Raw genomic sequence first — 18,690 nt, forward strand, 5'->3', positions numbered from 1 at the left:
ACAAAACAAAAAGAATAAGGTAAATATCACCATATCAGACGCGTACCTCAGCTATCGAATACTTACAGCTTCTCGTATCATTGGTCGGAAAAGAGTGCATTTTTAGTTTGCTTTTTTGTTATTCATAAAAGATATATATTTATGGTGCTTTTTACTCGGTGTGAAAAAGCAAGAAAGGAGAAACTTGCTGCTAGCTATAAGGCATTAGTTGACTACTTGGTCGATTGTGATGTTCCCACCTTCTTAGCAAGAATTGAGACTATACAAGAATGGGACCGGTCAAGAGATGACCTTTACGTTTGGATCCCCATTCTAGATCGAATGGATGAACTCCTGTCGAAAGTGGCAGAAAAATATAATTACAAGCAAGATTCTAAAAAGGAATCCGAAGTTAAACTATTAGAAATGGAAGCGCATGACGTTATTTACTGTTTGAAGATGCTACAATTTACTCGTCGATTACTTTTGAACACAGAAAACAGATTTGTTTACTCCTCTGGGGATGTTTTAATACATCTGCTAAATTGTCCAAACTTCACAATAAAATTAGCAGTTATGAGGATTTTGGCTATTTTAGGCGAAAGATTTGTCATAGCGAGAGAAAAGATAGTTGCGCATAATATTTTTGGTGATCATGATCTAAGGAAAAATGCTCTTAAATTAGCTTTATCCTTGTCGTCTTCTGTCATGGATGAAGATGGAGAACATTTTTCACTCGTAGATTTGTACTTTGATAAGAAGAAAGTTCCTCAAAAATGGAGAAAGTTAAGATTTACGCACTATACTTCAAATGGCTTCAAAAAATCAAACCTGTCGAAAAATAACGGTAATGAGGTAACTTCCATTAAGAAGGTGACCATGACAAGTCAAGAATTATGCGATCACTCTTTGCAGGAAATCTTCAATAAAGGTATGGAACTTTTACCATCAGAAAGTTGGTTTGACTTTTCGGTAAAAGCCTCGGTGGCAAAAGCCTTCAGTGATGATTCTAACGAAAATAAGGATTTGAGGAACTTAATCATTGAAACAAAATTGAACGCTATTGCATTCGTGAACACCATTTTCTCACCTCCTCAAGTGAGTTCCAAGTTATTCGAATTGGATCCTTATGCTTTTAACAGTTTAACTGACTTAATTTCGTTATCTGAAACCAAAATACCAAAGGAATTAAGAACAGATGCTCTTTTCACATTGGAATGTATTTCTTTGAAGCACGTCTGGTGTTCAGACATCATTAGAAACCTTGGTGGTAACATATCGCACGGCCTATTGTTCCAGATTCTGCGTTACATTGCCAAGACATTGAGAGAAGCGACAGATGAGGTTGACGAAGAATATAATGTGAGGTTTTTCTACTTGATATCGAACCTAGCTGACGTTAAACCTTTGCATGAATCTCTGTTTGCTGCCGGTTTGATTCCTACATTATTAGAGATTGTATCTATAAGAAACTGTTCGTATAAGCGTACGCTAGCTTCGGCAACACATCTTTTGGAGACATTTATAGATAACAGTGAAACTGCTACTGAATTCATCGAAAACGACGGTTTTACTATGTTAATCACTTCTGTGGCCAATGAAATCGACTTTACACTTGAACATCCAGAAACATGGCAACCTCCAAAATATTCTGTGGTCTATTACTCAATCTCCTTCAGAGAGTTGGCATATATCAGAAGTTTGCTGAAGCTCGTTCTCAAATTATTAAGTACAGACTCAGGAGACAGGATTAGAAATTTGATAGATTCACCAATACTCGTTTCACTAAAGAAAATCCTGGAGAATAAATTTGTATTTGGTTTAAATTTAATAACTTACACTCTCGATGTAGTTCAAAAAGTAATAAATAGTGAGCCTACTATTTATCCTGTTCTCGTTGAAGCAGGTCTGATTCCATATATCGTTGACAATTTCCCAAAGCTATTAGGGCCTTCTGCGGAATTATTGAGTTTACTTCCTGACGTCATTTCCGCAATATGCCTGAATTCAGAGGGGCTAAACCAAGTTAAAGAAAAAGGTCTTATAAACCATCTATTTGATTTTTTGCTCGATGCTGACCACGCACGTATATTAACTGGGGGCGATCGCTCTACCGAATACGGTACTGACATCGATGAATTGGCAAGACATTATCCGGATTTGAAGGCAAACATTGTAGAGGCTCTATGTGATGTAATTAGAAAAATGCCAAGTGCATATAAAGATGAAAGAGAATTCCTTTTCACTTCGCCGAAAGATGAGAAATATTTCTTTCATGAAAAAAATGAGGAAGTGCTGGTTGATAAAGAGGAGCATGAGCCCGCTTATTGGGAGTTATTAGATAAGGGAACTATGTTGGACACGTTCACTAGTGTTTTGTTTGGTATGTCATTGGGAAATGGCTCTTTTTCGCAGGTTCCACAACATTTAGAAGCAAAAGATTTTTTGGCAATTCTATTCATGGAAAATCCGCCTTATGAATACTTTACTTCAGTAGCAATATCAAATGTCACCGAGGTCCTTCAGTACTTGGATGAAAAATATGAAGATTATGCATTCATGGATGTAATGAAAGCATTGAATGACCAATTAGAAAATTTGAGTGAATTTTTAAATAGTCCTAATGACACTAGTTTCTTTTTGGCAAAGGATGGCGACACTTCGATACGTAAATGTCATTCAAAGCTTTGTCGACTCGCCGCTATTTTAAACATTGTTACAAACGTTTACGTTGATCTTACAACCCTATCGTGTAAGAGAATCATGCAAATTTACAGTTATTTCAATAAAAGCGGCTTTTCTCTAATTAAAAACTTAAAACTACTACTCCAAAAGTGTGCATTAGAGGAAATGTATTTACGCCAACATATGCCAGATTCTATTATTACGGAAACTATGCCATTACCCATAGTAGATGTTTCAGGAGATGGGCCGCCGCTTCAAATATATATCCATGATCCAAAAAAGGGTGACCAAAAGGGAAAAGTTACTAGCATAAAAACAAGAAATACTCTCCAAGTGCGAACGACATTGTATACCTTACAATCCAATACTGCAGTTTTATTCCGTTGTTTCCTAAGATTAAGCCACTCCAGAAGTATGGACTTAGAACATAAAGATCTAACAACTGAGATTCACATCTTCGAAAACGTTGTTGAAAATGTTCTCGAAATGTTAAAAGTCACTGAACTTGAAGGTCATTTACCGTACTTTCTTGTTCTACTAAACTTCAATACCTTTGTGTTTACGATTCCAAAAGCTTCTCCAAACTCAACTGAAATTTTACAAACAATACCTGCTTATATTTTCTATCAAAAGGGAGGTTATTTACTTTATTTGCAAATTATAAGAGATCTTTTTACAAGAATGACAAAAATAAAAGATCTTTCTTCCCTTGACAACTTAAATTACATCGACGAATCGAACGGTATTTTAACCTTAAGCTGCTTAATAAATGCCCTAACTTTTATCAACAAGTCTATGCAAACTGAAACCATGGAAAATGTTCAAAGTATAGGTAAGTACTACGTTTCAGTAGATGAAGATTACAATATCATGAAAGCCCTTACGGTTCCTATTAAAGTAATGGCTCTAGCAATGATTTTAGATTTGGATAAATCAGATGGACTGTTCAAGACACAGTCTCGTAATGTGCCTTATTCTGTATTCAAGCAACTCTTGAGTATGCTGAAGAATGTATTCACCACTGTTAACATTCATACCAAAGAACTGTACGAATTGCACTGGGACTTGGTTTTCCCACCAATTAGAAAAATAAACTTATTTGAACAGGTTGATATTCCCGGCGATGTTGCGGCGAATTACTTAACTGAAACCGGGGACGACCTTCCTACAGATAATAGTATTGGTCTTTTCTCACCTGAACAATGGGAAAAGTATGTAAAATTAGCTGGAGAAGATAAGTCAATATACTACCCACAACCAATACAACCACAATACTACAAAGGATGTACGTCCAAGGAGCTAGATGAACTAAGGGATACTTTCTTCAATGATGGACTGCCCTCTAGGATTTTTACAGTACTGCCCTTCTATCCCAAACTTGTCAATGCTTTTGCAAAGACTCTACTACAAATCTTTACAAAATACGATGAACCCAATGAAGTATTTGCTGGCAAAATATTGGATAGGATCCTGGAGACGAGATTGGATGATCCCGCCACTTTGTCCTCATTGATTCATTTATTCGGTATATTCTTAAATGAGAAATATATTTATCAAAAGGCTTCGCACTTGATGCAGAAGTTTATTGAATATCTTGAAAAGTCTTTGAAGCCAGAACATGTTAATACACCTTGGTTTTCGAAAGCTCTTTACGTTTATGAAATCATAATAGCAAAATCAGAATTGCCCCAGTTTGAAGAGCTGTCTAAGGATGTTCTCTTGAGATATCCTTTACTTTCCATGGCCAAAGTCTTCCGCATACCAGAATCTATAAAACAGAAATTGTTCGATATACTAATCAGAGTTTCTGATATTTCCAATTTTTATTCCGCGCTGGCAACATCGCGTATATTAATTTTTTATTCTAGGGACGAGTTCTACGCTAACAACATAGCAAGATCAGGTATTTTGTCAAGATTACTAAAAGTGATAGGAAGTTTCCAAAAATTGGACAAAATTAACTTTCTAGAGTCATCTTTTCTTTTATTGACAAGAAGGTGTTTTGAAACAACTGAAAACGTTGACAATTTGATACGTGCAGAAGTTGATAGAAGCTTTACTGCTAGACCGTTAGGCGATGGAGATGATGCTGTGCGTGAATTAACAACTATTTTAGAAGAGAAAGCACACGTAGTTATGCGAAGTCCCTCTCAATTTATTGACATTCTTTGTGAAACGGCTCGATTCCAAGAATTTGATGAACAAGGTGCTTTGATTGATTACTCGTTGAAAAGATTTTTGGATAAGAAAAAGGAAGATACTCGAGTAATTCTAGACAAGGCTGATATATATGAGCGGACAGGTATTATGCATTTATTATTATCACAGCTTATGGCTGCTTCTGAAAAAGACTGGTTATCTGAACCGGCTAATTCCTCAGACTTGCCGGAGAACAAGAAAAATCAACTGGACCCATCAAGAAATCCCGTTTGTGCTTACATGGTATTTCTGTTGAAGCTTTTGGTAGAGCTAGTTAGTAGTTACAATCAGTGTAAATTTGAATTTCTAACGTTCAGCAGAAGAAACACATATGCAGAACGCCCAAGACCAAGAACTACCGCTATCAACTTTTTTCTTTATAGATTATTGGACAAACCTGTTGGAAATGACCATGATAAGCACGAAGCTAAAAGAAGAGAAGTTGTTGGAATGTTAGCGCGCTCCGTTATTATCGGTTTCTTAGCTACTGTTCAAGATGACAAAACGATCAAAAGTGATGTCAAGATTGTTGATCCTCATATGAATTTTATTAGAAAATTTGCAATTGAAGCGATCATGAAAGCAATTCGAAATGCAACTTCTTCTTCCAAACTTTTGGAAGGCAATCATTTAAAGTTAGATATGTGGTTCAGAATTATTACGTCAATGGTTTATGTCCAGGCGCCACATCTTCGCCAACTTCTTGATCCGAATAAAGTTGAGGCTGACCAATACCAATTGTGCAAGCTCGTTATAGATCTGGGACTTCCATCAGTTATTACGGAAGCTATGGCCAGTATAGATTTAAACTATCCGTTTTCAAAGAAAATATTCAACGTAGCTGTTGAAGCCCTAAATACCATCAGTTCAACGAGGAATAATTTTTCGGAACACTTCAAGATTGAAGACCATGACGAAGTTGACGACGAGGTTGATGAATCTGATAAAGAAGAGATTCCGGACATGTTCAAAAACTCAGCACTCGGGATGTATGATGTAGAAGATATTGAGGAAGATGACGATGATGACGACGATACTTCGTTAATTGGAGATGGTGATGCTATGGCATTTGTTGATAGTGATAATGGATTCGAAGTAGTGTTCAGTGATGAAGATGACGATATGGGAGAAGAAGGTGAAGAAGATGTTCATTCAAGGTCAGAGGAAAACGACTTATCCTCAGAAATGAATTCAAGCACAACAGGTGGTTCAGATGTTGACTATGAAGTTGATGACGCAGAAGGACTGGTTATCAATATTGAGCAACAATCAGGAGATGATGAAGATATGGCTGACTACGATATTGATCATAGCCATTCTTCCCGTACTGGTGATGAAGATGAAGGTTCTATGGACGTCATAGAGGTTTACGATGACGAGCTAAGCTCTGAATACGATGTCGATTTGAGCGATTATGACGTGGATGAGTCTGATTGGGATTCAGGATTATCCAGTTTATCCATTTCAGATGAAGAAGGCGAAAGTAGCGAAAACGAGCCGATTAACTCCACCAGAATGGGAGATTCAAGAAGAAGGTGGTTGATAGCCGAAGGTGTTGAGCTTTCAGATGACTCACAAGGGGAAAGTGAAGACGACGGGAGGGATGTTTTCCGTGATATCGAACACATCTTTTCAAATGAAAATGAACCTTTGTTTAGGGTTCACGATGAAATGCGTCATAGAAATCATCGTCGCTCGATTAATCGTACTCATTTCCATTCTGCTATGAGTGCACCCTCTTTAAGTTTGCTGAATCGCGGAAGAAGAAATCAAAGTAATTTAATTAATCCTTTAGGGCCTACTGGATTAGAACAAATTGAGAACGATATTTCTGACCAAGTGACTGTTGCTGGTTCAGGTTCTCGCCCGAGATCCCATCATTTACATTTTTCAGAAGTTCTTTTGTCAGGTGGTGTGTTTGATGAACCTGTTTTGGATGGCATCATTTTAAAGTCTACGGTATCAAGATGGAAGGATATATTTGATATGTTTTATGACTCCAAAACATATGCCAATTGTATCATACCCACTGTTATCAACAGAATATACAGGGTTAGCTTAGATTTACAAGAAAACTCTGAAAAACGCAAACAAGGAAAATCAAAGGATAAGCACCCTATTTTCTCTGAGCCAAGAGTGGAAAGTATCAGTAGTACAGACGCCATATCAGCAGAGGAAGATAGCGTGCAAGCAAGCAACGTTTCCCATGATGACCATGAACCTGTCTTTGTTACTATTCAAGGATCTGAAGTAGATATAGGTGGCACGGATATCGATCCTGAGTTCATGAATGCTTTACCAGACGACATAAGAGCTGATGTATTTGCACAACATGTTAGAGAAAGAAGAGCTGAAGCCAGACTTGATTCAGAGCACAATGCACACTCCAGGGAAATCGATTCCGATTTCCTAGAAGCAATTCCTGAAGATATTAGAGAAGGAATTTTGGACACCGAAGCGGAAGAGCAGAGGATGTTTGTTAGAATAGGTTCCTCTGCGAACGTGCTAAGAGCCGACGACGGTGCTATCGATAACGATGAGGAAGCTGAAAATTTGGATCATGAAAACAGTGATGATCGTAACATTGCCGAACCTGAAAAGAAAAAGCCGGCAAGAATATACTTTGCTCCATTAATTGATCGTGCTGGTATTGCTTCGCTAATGAAATCTGTGTTTATCTCTAAACCTTACATTCAACGTGAAATATACCACGAACTGTTTTATCGCTTATGCTCTAGTAAGCAAAACAGGAACGATTTAATGAATACATTTCTATTCATTTTGAGTGAAGGTATCATAGATCAGCACTCTTTAGAAAAAGTTTATAACATAATTTCTAGCAGAGCGATGGGGCACGCGAAAGCTACGACCGTCAGGCAATTACCTCCAGACTGTACGCCGCTTACAGTGGCTAATCAAACTATTGAAATCTTACAAAACCTGATTGATGCAGATTCTAGATTGAAATACTTTCTCATCGCAGAACACGATAACCTGATAGTAAACAAAGCAAATAATAAGTCCAGGAAAGAAGTGCTCACTGATAAAAAATTGAGATGGCCTCTGTGGCATTTATTCTCACTTCTAGATAGAAAGCTCATCACAGATGAAAGCGTATTAATGGATTTATTGACAAGGATATTACAAGTCTGTACAAAAACGTTGGCTGTTCTTTCCGTCAGTTCGAGTGGTAAAGAAAATTTGAATAAAAAGTTTCATTTACCAGATTTCGATGAGGATGACCTCATGAAAATTTTATCTATCATTACACTCGATAGTTGTACCACAAGGGTATTTCAGCAAACATTGAATATAATTTACAATCTCTGTAAAATAAAAGGGTGTATGGCGATTTTTACACAACACCTGGTATCTTTGGCTATAGAGATAATGGGCAAATTAAAGGATGCTCTGGATGGCCTATCTCGTGAGGTGAGTACGATAACGAATGGGATGGAGATCAACTCAGAGTTGCTACAGAAATTTACCCTTCCAAGTTCTGATCAAGCAAAGTTACTGAAAATTCTCACGACAGTTGATTTCCTCTATACTCATAAAAGAAAGGAGGAGGAGCGTAATATTAAAGACCTGCAATCTTTGTACGATCAAATGAATAGCGGCTCCGTGTGGTCCTCATTGAGCGAATGTTTGACCCAGTTTGAAAAAAGTCAAGCTATCAATACTTCAGCAACCATCTTGCTTCCATTGATTGAATCGCTCATGGTGGTATGCAGACGAAGTGACTTAAGCCAAAATAGAAATACGGCAAATAAATATGAAGATGCTAAATTACTTGATTTTTCGAAAACGCGTGTTGAAAACTTATTCTTCCCATTTACAGATGCTCACAAGAAATTGTTGAATCAGATGATTCGGTCAAATCCGAAGTTGATGAGTGGCCCTTTCGCACTTTTAGTCAAGAATCCAAAAGTTTTAGATTTTGATAATAAAAGGTACTTCTTCAATGCCAAATTGAAGCCCGATAATCAAGAGCGCCCCAAGTTACCCATTACTGTTCGCCGTGAGCAAGTTTTCTTAGACTCTTATCGAGCTTTGTTTTTCAAAACGAATGATGAGATCAAGAATTCAAGGTTAGAAATTACATTTAAAGGAGAAAGTGGTGTCGATGCTGGTGGTTTAACTAGGGAATGGTATCAAGTTCTTTCCAGACAAATGTTTAACCCAGATTACGCTCTTTTCCTTCCTGTGCCATCGGATAAGACCACCTTCCATCCCAACCGTACATCGGGCATCAATCCTGAGCACCTTTCTTTCTTCAAGTTTACCGGGATGGTTATAGGAAAAGCAATAAGGGATCAATGTTTTTTGGATTGCCATTTTAGCCGTGAGGTTTACAAGGATATTTTAGGTAGACCAGTATCGTTGAAGGATATGGAATCTTTGGATCCAGATTACTATAAATCTTTGGTATGGATTCTCGAAAATGATATCACAGATATCATAGATGAAACATTTTCCGTTGAGACTGATGATTATGGGGAACATAAAGTTATCGACTTAACTGAAGGAGGTAAAGACATAATGGTTACCGAACTCAATAAACAGGATTATGTAAAGAAAATCGTTGAATATAAGCTTCAAACATCCGTCAAGGAGCAAATGGATAACTTTTTGGTTGGCTTCTATGCTCTGATATCTAAAGACCTCATTACCATATTTGATGAGCAAGAATTGGAGTTGCTGATTAGTGGTTTACCTGATATTGATGTCGATGATTGGAAAAACAATACCACCTATGTCAATTATACCGCGACTTGTAAAGAAGTCAATTACTTCTGGAGGGCGGTTAGATCATTTGATGCAGAAGAACGTGCTAAGCTACTGCAATTCGTTACAGGTACCAGTAAAGTACCTCTTAACGGATTCAAGGAATTAAGTGGTGTGAACGGTGTTTGTAAATTTTCCATTCATCGTGATTTTGGTTCATCAGAAAGATTGCCATCATCGCATACTTGCTTCAATCAGCTGAATTTGCCTCCTTATGAATCGTATGAAACGTTACGAGGTTCTTTATTGTTAGCAATTAATGAAGGGCATGAAGGGTTTGGCCTTGCTTGATTATTGTCATGTGAAGTGTTATAAGTTTATGTAAGCTATGTATATTTAGAACTTTTTTAAGTCCAATTTTGTTTGGTCAAAGGTGAGAAAGGAACTTTTTGGAACTCTTTGGGATGTTTTATGTGTTGTAAATTAATATATTCTTGTTCCCTCATTTCGCTATTATTATTATTCTTTATGAACAAAAAGTAAAAAAATGAAAAATGAATTACATTTAAATATTAAATAATTATATATAATTTTACAGATAGGGGAATGAAAATCCACTCCTCGATAAACTATTACGAAAACAAATTACAGAATTAAAGTCAATTAGTGCTACATAGGAAATCTAGAAACCGAAAAGAATAGATGAATAGAAAAACTGTATGAACTATGAATACTATCAATCCTTCCATTCCCAACATGTCATGATTTCCCCATTTTCTTCTAGAAGGTATAATTCAATATTTTCAGACTGTTCTTTAATAATCTTGTCTTTAGTTTGAGCCCATAGGCTATTTTGTTCTTTCATTTTGGGTACACCGCTCAATAGTATAGTTCTCAGTTGGACTGTTGTTAAAAATGATTCCTCTTCTTCGTCGTTTTTGACATTTTTTAACTGATCAATGGCCTCTTTTACCAATTTTTCAATCACCTGTTCTCCCTGGACATAATCATTAAGCGTTGATTGCACTTTCTTGATGAAAAAAAAAACACTCAGGGCGATCAATACAGAACCACCGTACTTCTTTAGCCCCTCCTGAATATCCGCTCCCAAATGGCATTGCAGTTTGACGCGCCTTTTGGAAGTTGAACGAAAAACATAAGTAGCATCCTTCGATTGCAGACGACCTTCTTTGTCCATTTCAAAGTCCAACGGCAACCAAACAATTTCTTCGTTGTTTTTTAGTATATCAACTACATTTTTCCAGTGTTCATTAAATTCTTTCTGATTTTCCCATGACGGTCTTGAATTGGAAAATATATCATACAGGTTATTCTCTGTTTCACCACTTTCAAATAGGTTCTCTCCTTTCCCACAGTCCACTTGTCCATTCTTCTTTCTTAGGTATTCACTTACTTTCCAAACCAACTCGTCAACTTCCTTTTCTTTACTTTCATCCTTAACGCAATACTTCGAGAAGGGAACAATACCGTACGTTTCTAAAACAGAACTTCTAAGCTCATAGCCCGGTTCACATTCGATATTCATAAAGGAAGAACATAAGGCATGTTCAGGGCACTTTAGGCAACTAGGCCCATAAGCTTGTAAATAATCATCCACACGTTGAGTTTGAGGGAAAGTTGATAGCGCAAGTGATTTTATCGGCTCTTCATGACCGCAATATCCGATTCTAATTCTCTGTTCTCGAAACCAAAGACCAAAGAGAATTGGTAATACGATCAAAAGATAAAGGGCGAAATTCCATAGCCAAATAAAAACATGGGCAAAAAGCGGTCTAATGATGTCTATGCCTCTTTTAGTTTTGTTTTCTAGAAAGTGCCTGCTGCGGCCTTTTGGTTTTGGTGTATTTGCCTTCTGGAATTTTCTATTTTCCCTCTTTTTGTCTTTGTTTTCCAGACTAGATGGTGCTGTTACCAACTTTTCCTCTACTTCCTTCCGTTTTGTAGTGTCTACTGCGCCCTGAGTCTTCTCATCGGTATTTGCCATTATCGGATCACCTTCGCTTTTTGGCTCTGTTTCAGTTGAGATATTAAAATGTTCTTCTCTTTCCGCTCTAATAGATGACAGATCAGCTGATTTTATGGAGTGGTCATAGCTCTCGGTGGTCGCACTTGCCAACTCTTTGTTTAGTTGCACTAAAAATTCGTTCGACACTTTCAAATTAGGTAATTCTGGCCTTGCAAACTTCTCGGCTACTGGCTTTTCACCTAGAGGGGTTTCTTTGTGTTCCTCCCGGACTTCCATTTCGGAGGATAAAGTTACTAAAGGTTCTTCACTTTCTAGCTTAGGTTTGGAAAGAGGCTCTAACGGTTTAGTGACCTTATTAGCCCTCTTCTTTCTTTTCTTTTTAGAAGATTTCTCTTCTTTCACCCGTGGTGGGTTTGAATCATCTTTACTGTTTTCCTCCCTCTTCCTTTTGTTGGTTTCAACATTTTTACTCGCATCAGAGCTTGATTCTTGCTTTTTATTCTTCAAGGACTTTTTGCGATCTGCATTCTTCATTTCTGACTTCACAGCTTTCCTGACACTGTCTTTACCCTTTGGAGTTCCAGAAGAAGATTCCAAACGCTCTCTAACATTTTCTTCAAATAGTTTCACTAAGGCGGGCTTCCTAGCATTCGCTGGAAATGTAACGTCATTTTCCACCAGTATTCTTCTTAGTTGGCTTACTTTCAAAGTTTTCGGATCAAGGCTTGTGTGCTCCATTATTAACTAGATCAAAGACGCACCAAGCTGTTTTTTCCCCTCTGTTTTCCTGTAACGTGTTGCTTTTCGTGCTTATGTTTTCCCTGTTAAGTAGAGTCTTCGCTTATTTTTTATTTTTTTTTCAAGCTTGTTTATCACTTTCTGTTTATGGAAGGGCGATCAAAAAAATACGTATTCCATTCCGCATATAAAAATACTAAATATATAGAAAGTACGAAACATCGCAACTCATTGGAGGAGGTTTCAGCAAAGCGTATACCCGGCATTGCTATTCCGCCTAGCGTTTAGGACCTATTTCATCGCCAAAGGCTCGTAGAGTGGTCAAGTAGTTACCCTTGGCTATCTTGTCTTCAATGGCTTGAATAGTGTAGTCACTAAAACGCTCTTCATATGGGCCCAGGATTTCGCCTAATGTGACTCTCTGACCACTTGGAAGTAGATGATTTCCGGAGTCTGACAGCTCTGTTCTACAAGGAAACGTGTATGGCTTGCCTAGGGGGATTATCCACATCAGCATGTTCGAACCCATGAAATCTTTCAAATTGGCAAGCACTGTTTTCTTACTCCAAAAGGCGTGAAACTCCTTTCTATCGAATTCTACTACAAACCGTGACTTGTTGGGCACTGAGTAGTAGCAGAATATCTTTCTTGTCCCGAATTTTTTCCTCTTGCTATCCATGATCGCTTCCAGTGACGTTTGGTTTTGACCCATGTAAAAGACAGTCGCGGCCAACGTACTCGTATTCATTAGCCAACCAAAGATGGCCAAAGCCAACGTTAAGATGACATTCACGTTTAAAGGAGGACCATGGCCGCGATGCCGTTGAGTAATGTCCCTTATGTACACGCAGATTGGCAACCACATCAGGAGTAATAGACTCGAAAAATAAGCAACAAATTGGATGAAAAGTCTGTAATTGTCCCTACCAATAACAGTTCCCACCCACAGACAGTAATGATCGAACCGGGGGACACAATGGCCCAGCTCTGAAGAGTGGTGCGTTCGTTCCGTCTTCAAACTCTGACATGGACTACACCATATCGGATATCCGTGGGGGTCACACTGGTAACAACTTGGTGGAATCACTGCGTCGTATTCCATTGAAACGTCTTGAGAACCCTCGTCGTCAGCACCCTCCTTGGATACTGTGGGAAGGATTAAGTAGGGCGCTACATGGGGTTGTGTACCTGGACCGACCCAGATCACCATTTGGCACCATATGAAAACCACAATAGCATCTAGAAAACATACCACGCAAATGAGACCAATAGCGATAGATCTGTGATGGAGCTGTTTGTAGATTTGGTCATAGCACAACTTATGACAGTAAGCCCATGTACCGTAGCAGAGTAAACCAAAAACAATTCCTGGAAAGACGAACCTAAACCACCATCTGCGCCTGAGTCGAATATTACATGATAAAGACATCCATACACTCTCGTTTTTTCTCCGTAATGCCTCACCAAAAGGCTTTAATTGGTTTCGATAACGTTGCGGTGAGTTGAAATCCTCTTGGCTGGTGGCTGCTTTGTTTTTTGTTGCGTATGAGCCACTATTTACATTATAAATAAATAATGAGAAAAAAACTAAAAACGTCAAAGTTGGCCGTTTCGCTGGTAAATTTCTTAGTAACTACTAACAGAAGAGAAAAAGGCCAAGGTAGAGACAAACAGGATAGCAGTCACAGCCACCTATAAAGTCATATCGCCCAGTATTCCCCGTGCTAGTTTGGATCTGAGATTTGCATTACTGATAGAACGCCAGCGAGTAACGAAGTGAAAGAAAAATGCTTATGGATGAGTATGAGGAAAACAAGGACATGTGTCCGATCTGTAAAACAGATCGATACCTGTCGCCAGATGTGAAGTTTCTAGTGAATCCTGAGTGCTACCACAGGATCTGTGAGTCATGCGTGGACCGAATATTTAGTCTGGGTCCTGCCCAGTGTCCGTATAAAGGGTGTGACAAGATCCTTAGAAAGAATAAATTCAAGACTCAGATATTCGATGATGTGGAGGTCGAGAAAGAGGTCGACATCAGGAAAAGAGTGTTCAATGTATTCAACAAAACCATGGACGATTTTAATGGAGACCTTGCTGAATTTAACAAGTATTTGGAAGAGGTGGAAGACATTATATACAAACTAGATCATGGGATTGATGTGGTGAAGACTGAAGAGAAGCTACGTACTTACGAAGAGTTGAACAAGCAGCTGATCATGAATAATTTGGAGAGAAGCAAAACCGAGATGGAAAGTTTTGAGCAAAGACAAAAATTTGAAAAGGAAATGAAGTTGAAAAAACGACTGTTGGAAAGGCAAATCGAGGAGGAGGAAAGGATGAACAAGGAGTGGGCCAAGAAGGAAATTGTCAACAGGCTGAGTACGTCCACACAGGACGTTAACGAAACGATCGAGGGCGTCAAGAATACGGTCAAGTTGAAAAAATCTTCCGCCAGAAGGAAACTGGAAGAACTAAACAGGGTGCTCAAGAACAACCCGTACTTCAATTCAAACATGAACGTGCAGAACTCGAGACTCAAAGACGCCGTACCATTCACGCCGTTTAACGGTGATAGAGACATACACCCAAGGTTCAACTTGAAGGGGTCAGTGTACAACGACCCGTTCATCAAGGACCTCGAGCACAGGAAGGAGTTTGTTGCGTCCGGGTTCAACACTAACTACGCGTACGAAAGGGTTTTGACGGAGGCATTCATGGGTCTTGGATGTGTTATATCCGAAGAACTCTAAGGAAAAAGAAAAGAGCACGCTGTGATATATAAGTATGTAGCTAACCCCCCCTCTCTATGTAAGCACATATATGCATTAATGATCTGTTTCAGAGTACGCCAAAAGGCACGTATCACCGACACAACTCACTTCTGTCTTTTCCTCTCGCAATACTCTTCGAGCGTGTAATTACCCAAAGCGGAAATTTACACGCTTAAATGAAACAGATAAGCGGCAAACAGTGCAAGAACTCTAGACGCCAACGAAAACTGTAGAATGGCCAGTAGCTGCGAAAAGAGACCTATTGGGAGGGGAGTTGTTCTTATATAAACCTACCGAAAAGCAATGAACGGATCACGGACAGGTCTGCTTCCGAATGCATCGAGAAAGTAACCAAAACCACTAAACAAACAGAACATGCAACCAATCGCCACCGTCTCCGCCGCTTCAAAAGACAAGACCAGAAACGAAAAGAAGGACAACTACATCGTCAAGGGTGTGTTCTGGGCCCCAGCCTGTGTCATCGTCTAGCCGCCCCCGGCCGCTTCCCACCTGTCTTATTATCACTCTTCTTCTTCTCCCTCTACGCACACATGCCGTTAATTCGTAAGTTCCTTTTTTTTATAATTTAAATAAAATATTCTAAATAATTATAGTATAAGATACATTGATACCCTATACCAGCTTTTTTCCTTTCGCCAGCACGCATAACTGCAAACGAGGCACGACGGCACCTAGCGGGAACCATAAGTGAGGGTCTGCGCACCAGGATAGCCCGTCTGCGACTTAGGGTGCGGGTGGTGAGTGTACACGGGTCCACGCAAAGGAGGTGCCGTCTTCTCGGTCTCGTCCTTGTCGTGCTTCATCGTCTCCTCATAAGAGGGTGGGTCTGCGGGCAGCGGAGTCGCTACGTCGTTGTGCGTGTGCGTGTGCATCTGCGTGTTCTTTTTGTCGTTGCTGCCGTCCATAGTCGGTAGTTGCAATGTGATACTGTAGTTTAAACAACGCACAAGCTGCTGGAGACCGTTTGGCCTCTGGCGCTTTACCTTATCCCTTCCATCTATCCTTATTGTGAGAGATGCACGGCTGATTCATCCGTAGAAAGTGACACGCCGTGCACCGCGACCTCTTTCCCAGCAAGGGCCAATTCTTAGAAAACGATTCATAATAGAGAGACAGAAAGAAGTAATAGTATATATATATATATATATATATATGCATGGGATGGTAGCACGTGAGCTTCAAGGTAAAACAGGAGACACACAACACAACAAGAAACCATGCTGGGACAAACCTTCAAGAAGCCATGCAGGACCGTCGTGGAGCGGGTGTCCGGAACCACAGTGTTCGTGAGAAACAAGAGGACGAAGAGCAAGAGCGCAATGTCGCCCCTGGCGCAGAGAGTGGTCACGCAGCTGAGTGTGATTTCAGCGAGCAGAAAACAGCCCAAGCTGCTGAAACTCTCGCGGGAGGATTTGATCAAGCACCAAACTATCGAGAAGTGCTGGTCGATCTACCAGCAGCAGCAGCGCGAGCGCAGGAACACACAGCTAGAGTTGCAGTACAAGAGCATGCAGGGTGCCATGTCCTTGCTGCAAGAGCTCAGCCCTCGGCTATTCGAGGCTGCCAACGCCCCCGAGAAGGGCAAGCGCTTCCCCATGGAAATGAAGGTGCCCACCGACTTCCCTCCGGACACGCCATGGCACTACCACTTTCGCAAGTGAGTGCACCCCCTCCCCCCATCTGCTGTAAATAACCTCAAGCCATACGACACTATATACATGTACTTATATACATATACTTATACGCATGTAACGTGTATCTCACATGAGTTCAAGGACATCGCCATCGACGGCCGCGCTATTAATCTATTTTTTGCTTGAGGGTAGAAAAAGCAACAAGAAAAGAAAAAAGAAAGACGAGCTGACTCTTGCATAAAAGGACTCAGCGATTACATCAGGTTAACATAGCTGGTTTGAGCAAATAGAAAGGCTATACACAAATCCGCACACACACTCTCGTTTATATCATGCCCTCTACCACGTTGTTGTTCCCACAGAAGCACATCAGGGCATTGCCAGGCAAGATGTACGCGTTCTTCAGACAGCTTGTCAGTGGAGTAGTAATATCCAAGCCAGATTTGAGTCTGCGTTTCTCATCCGAAAGTGGCACGAAATTGGAGGACGAGGACAAGGAGGACGAGGAGGACGAAGAAGACGGAAACATGGTCGCCGGTCTGTTTCCAAAGTCGAACAACGTAGATCGCTCCCTGAACGGAGGTTCCTCCGTCATCCCATGCTCCATGGATGCTAGCCACCTGAACACTCCAATATCGATGACGCTATCCCCGGAGAATCGCATTAAATGCGAAGTGAATGCAAAGCTGCTACCGGGGTCCAAGCTGGAGCAAGAAGCCGGGATTTTGGTGACGTCGTCTAGCAGTGCGTCGAGTTCTCCGCTAAGTGCGTCAGGCTCCACCCCGGAGCACTCCACGAAGGTCTTGGAAAACGGTGAAGAGGAGTTCATCTGCCACTACTGCGACGCCACCTTTAGGATCAGGGGCTACCTCACCAGACATATTAAGAAGCACGCTATCCAAAAGGCTTACCACTGTCCCTTCTTCAACTGTTCTACACCCCCGGACCTTAGATGCCACAATTCTGGCGGGTTTAGCAGACGCGACACTTACAAGACTCACTTGAAGGCAAGACACGTTTTGTACTCGAAAGGCGTCAAACCACAGGACCGTAACAAATCTTCAGGCCATTGCGCTCAGTGTGGCGAATACTTTTCCGCCATCGAGAATTTCGTCGAGAACCACATCGAATCTGGCGATTGTAAAGCTTTGCCGCAAGGCTATACCAAGAAAAATGAGAAGAGATCAGGCAAATTAAGAAAAATCAAAACCTCCAACGGTCATTCCCGTTTCATTTCCACTTCACAAAGTGTTGTGGAGCCCAAAGTGCTCTTCAATAAAGACGCTGTGGAGGCCATGACAATAGTGGCCAACAACAGTTCGGGCAGCGATATAATATCCAAGTACGGCAACAATAAGCTAATGTTGAACTCAGAAAACTTTCAAATCGACATACCCAAGAGGAAAAGAAAGTACACCAAGAGGAAGCAGCAACAGCACCCTGATTCAGCAATAACATCATCAACCGACAAGAACCAACAAGAGGCCCTGGACGCCATCTCATCTGCCGCAGTATTTTCACATTTCGACTCCCATCTTCTCGAGCCCGTCACTTCCAATTCATCAGAATCTTCTGCGGAAATCATGGCCCACAGTAAGCAAATGAAAAATATCTTGATCGATATAAACAGCTTCACAAACGAGCAGCAACAACCACAGAATGTTCCTACGTTCATGCCACTGGATATTGAACAGTCCTCTTACGACCTGAACGACATGGCAATGTCGTATCCGATCACACCCGCACAAAACAGTCATAACAGTTCACAGTATACCAATGCAAAGATCACTCAAATATTACAGACACAACTGGACCCAGAATATCTTAGCCAAAGCCATATAAGAGAAACGCAGCAATATTTGGACTTTTATAACGATAATTTTGGATCGCAGTTTTGAGTAAATAAACACATGAGGAAAACGGAAAAAAAGTAAGGGTATCATAC

The 18,690-nt window shown here is 40.1% G+C and overlaps 7 protein-coding genes across 7 annotated transcripts; 4 read left to right on the plus strand and 3 right to left on the minus strand.

The window, feature by feature from the left end:
- Nucleotides 1-141: 141 nt before the first annotated feature.
- Nucleotides 142-9,942, plus strand: TOM1 (E3 ubiquitin-protein ligase TOM1; the record flags this gene model as incomplete). The annotated part of the gene is made up of 1 exon (XM_018363851.1): nt 142-9,942. The coding sequence occupies one exon, from the start codon at nt 142-144 to the stop codon at nt 9,940-9,942; it is 9,801 nt and encodes a 3,266-aa protein (XP_018223980.1).
- A 385-nt stretch (nt 9,943-10,327) lies between these two features.
- HEH2 (Heh2p) lies at nt 10,328-12,316 on the minus strand (the record flags this gene model as incomplete). Its single annotated transcript, XM_018363852.1, has 1 exon — nt 10,328-12,316. One exon carries the CDS (start codon nt 12,314-12,316, stop codon nt 10,328-10,330), a length of 1,989 nt encoding a protein of 662 aa, XP_018223981.1.
- A 277-nt stretch (nt 12,317-12,593) lies between these two features.
- On the minus strand, nt 12,594-13,745 carry PFA5 (palmitoyltransferase PFA5; the record flags this gene model as incomplete). Its single annotated transcript, XM_018363853.1, has 1 exon — nt 12,594-13,745. One exon carries the CDS (start codon nt 13,743-13,745, stop codon nt 12,594-12,596), a length of 1,152 nt encoding a protein of 383 aa, XP_018223982.1.
- A 358-nt stretch (nt 13,746-14,103) lies between these two features.
- Nucleotides 14,104-15,069, plus strand: TFB3 (TFIIH/NER complex subunit TFB3; the record flags this gene model as incomplete). Its single annotated transcript, XM_018363854.1, has 1 exon — nt 14,104-15,069. The coding sequence occupies one exon, from the start codon at nt 14,104-14,106 to the stop codon at nt 15,067-15,069; it is 966 nt and encodes a 321-aa protein (XP_018223983.1).
- Nucleotides 15,070-15,782: 713 nt separating this feature from the next.
- CMI8 (Cmi8p) lies at nt 15,783-16,016 on the minus strand (the record flags this gene model as incomplete). Its single annotated transcript, XM_018363855.1, has 1 exon — nt 15,783-16,016. One exon carries the CDS (start codon nt 16,014-16,016, stop codon nt 15,783-15,785), a length of 234 nt encoding a protein of 77 aa, XP_018223984.1.
- Nucleotides 16,017-16,328: 312 nt separating this feature from the next.
- MRPL28 (mitochondrial 54S ribosomal protein mL40) lies at nt 16,329-16,772 on the plus strand (the record flags this gene model as incomplete). Its single annotated transcript, XM_018363856.1, has 1 exon — nt 16,329-16,772. The coding sequence occupies one exon, from the start codon at nt 16,329-16,331 to the stop codon at nt 16,770-16,772; it is 444 nt and encodes a 147-aa protein (XP_018223985.1).
- Nucleotides 16,773-17,077: 305 nt separating this feature from the next.
- STP1 (Stp1p) lies at nt 17,078-18,643 on the plus strand (the record flags this gene model as incomplete). The annotated part of the gene is made up of 1 exon (XM_018363857.1): nt 17,078-18,643. One exon carries the CDS (start codon nt 17,078-17,080, stop codon nt 18,641-18,643), a length of 1,566 nt encoding a protein of 521 aa, XP_018223986.1.
- Nucleotides 18,644-18,690: the final 47 nt, after the last annotated feature.

The sequence above is a fragment of the Saccharomyces eubayanus genome, chromosome II (genome assembly GCF_001298625.1).
Source record: "Saccharomyces eubayanus strain FM1318 chromosome II, whole genome shotgun sequence".
Taxonomy (NCBI): Eukaryota; Fungi; Ascomycota; class Saccharomycetes; order Saccharomycetales; family Saccharomycetaceae; genus Saccharomyces; species Saccharomyces eubayanus.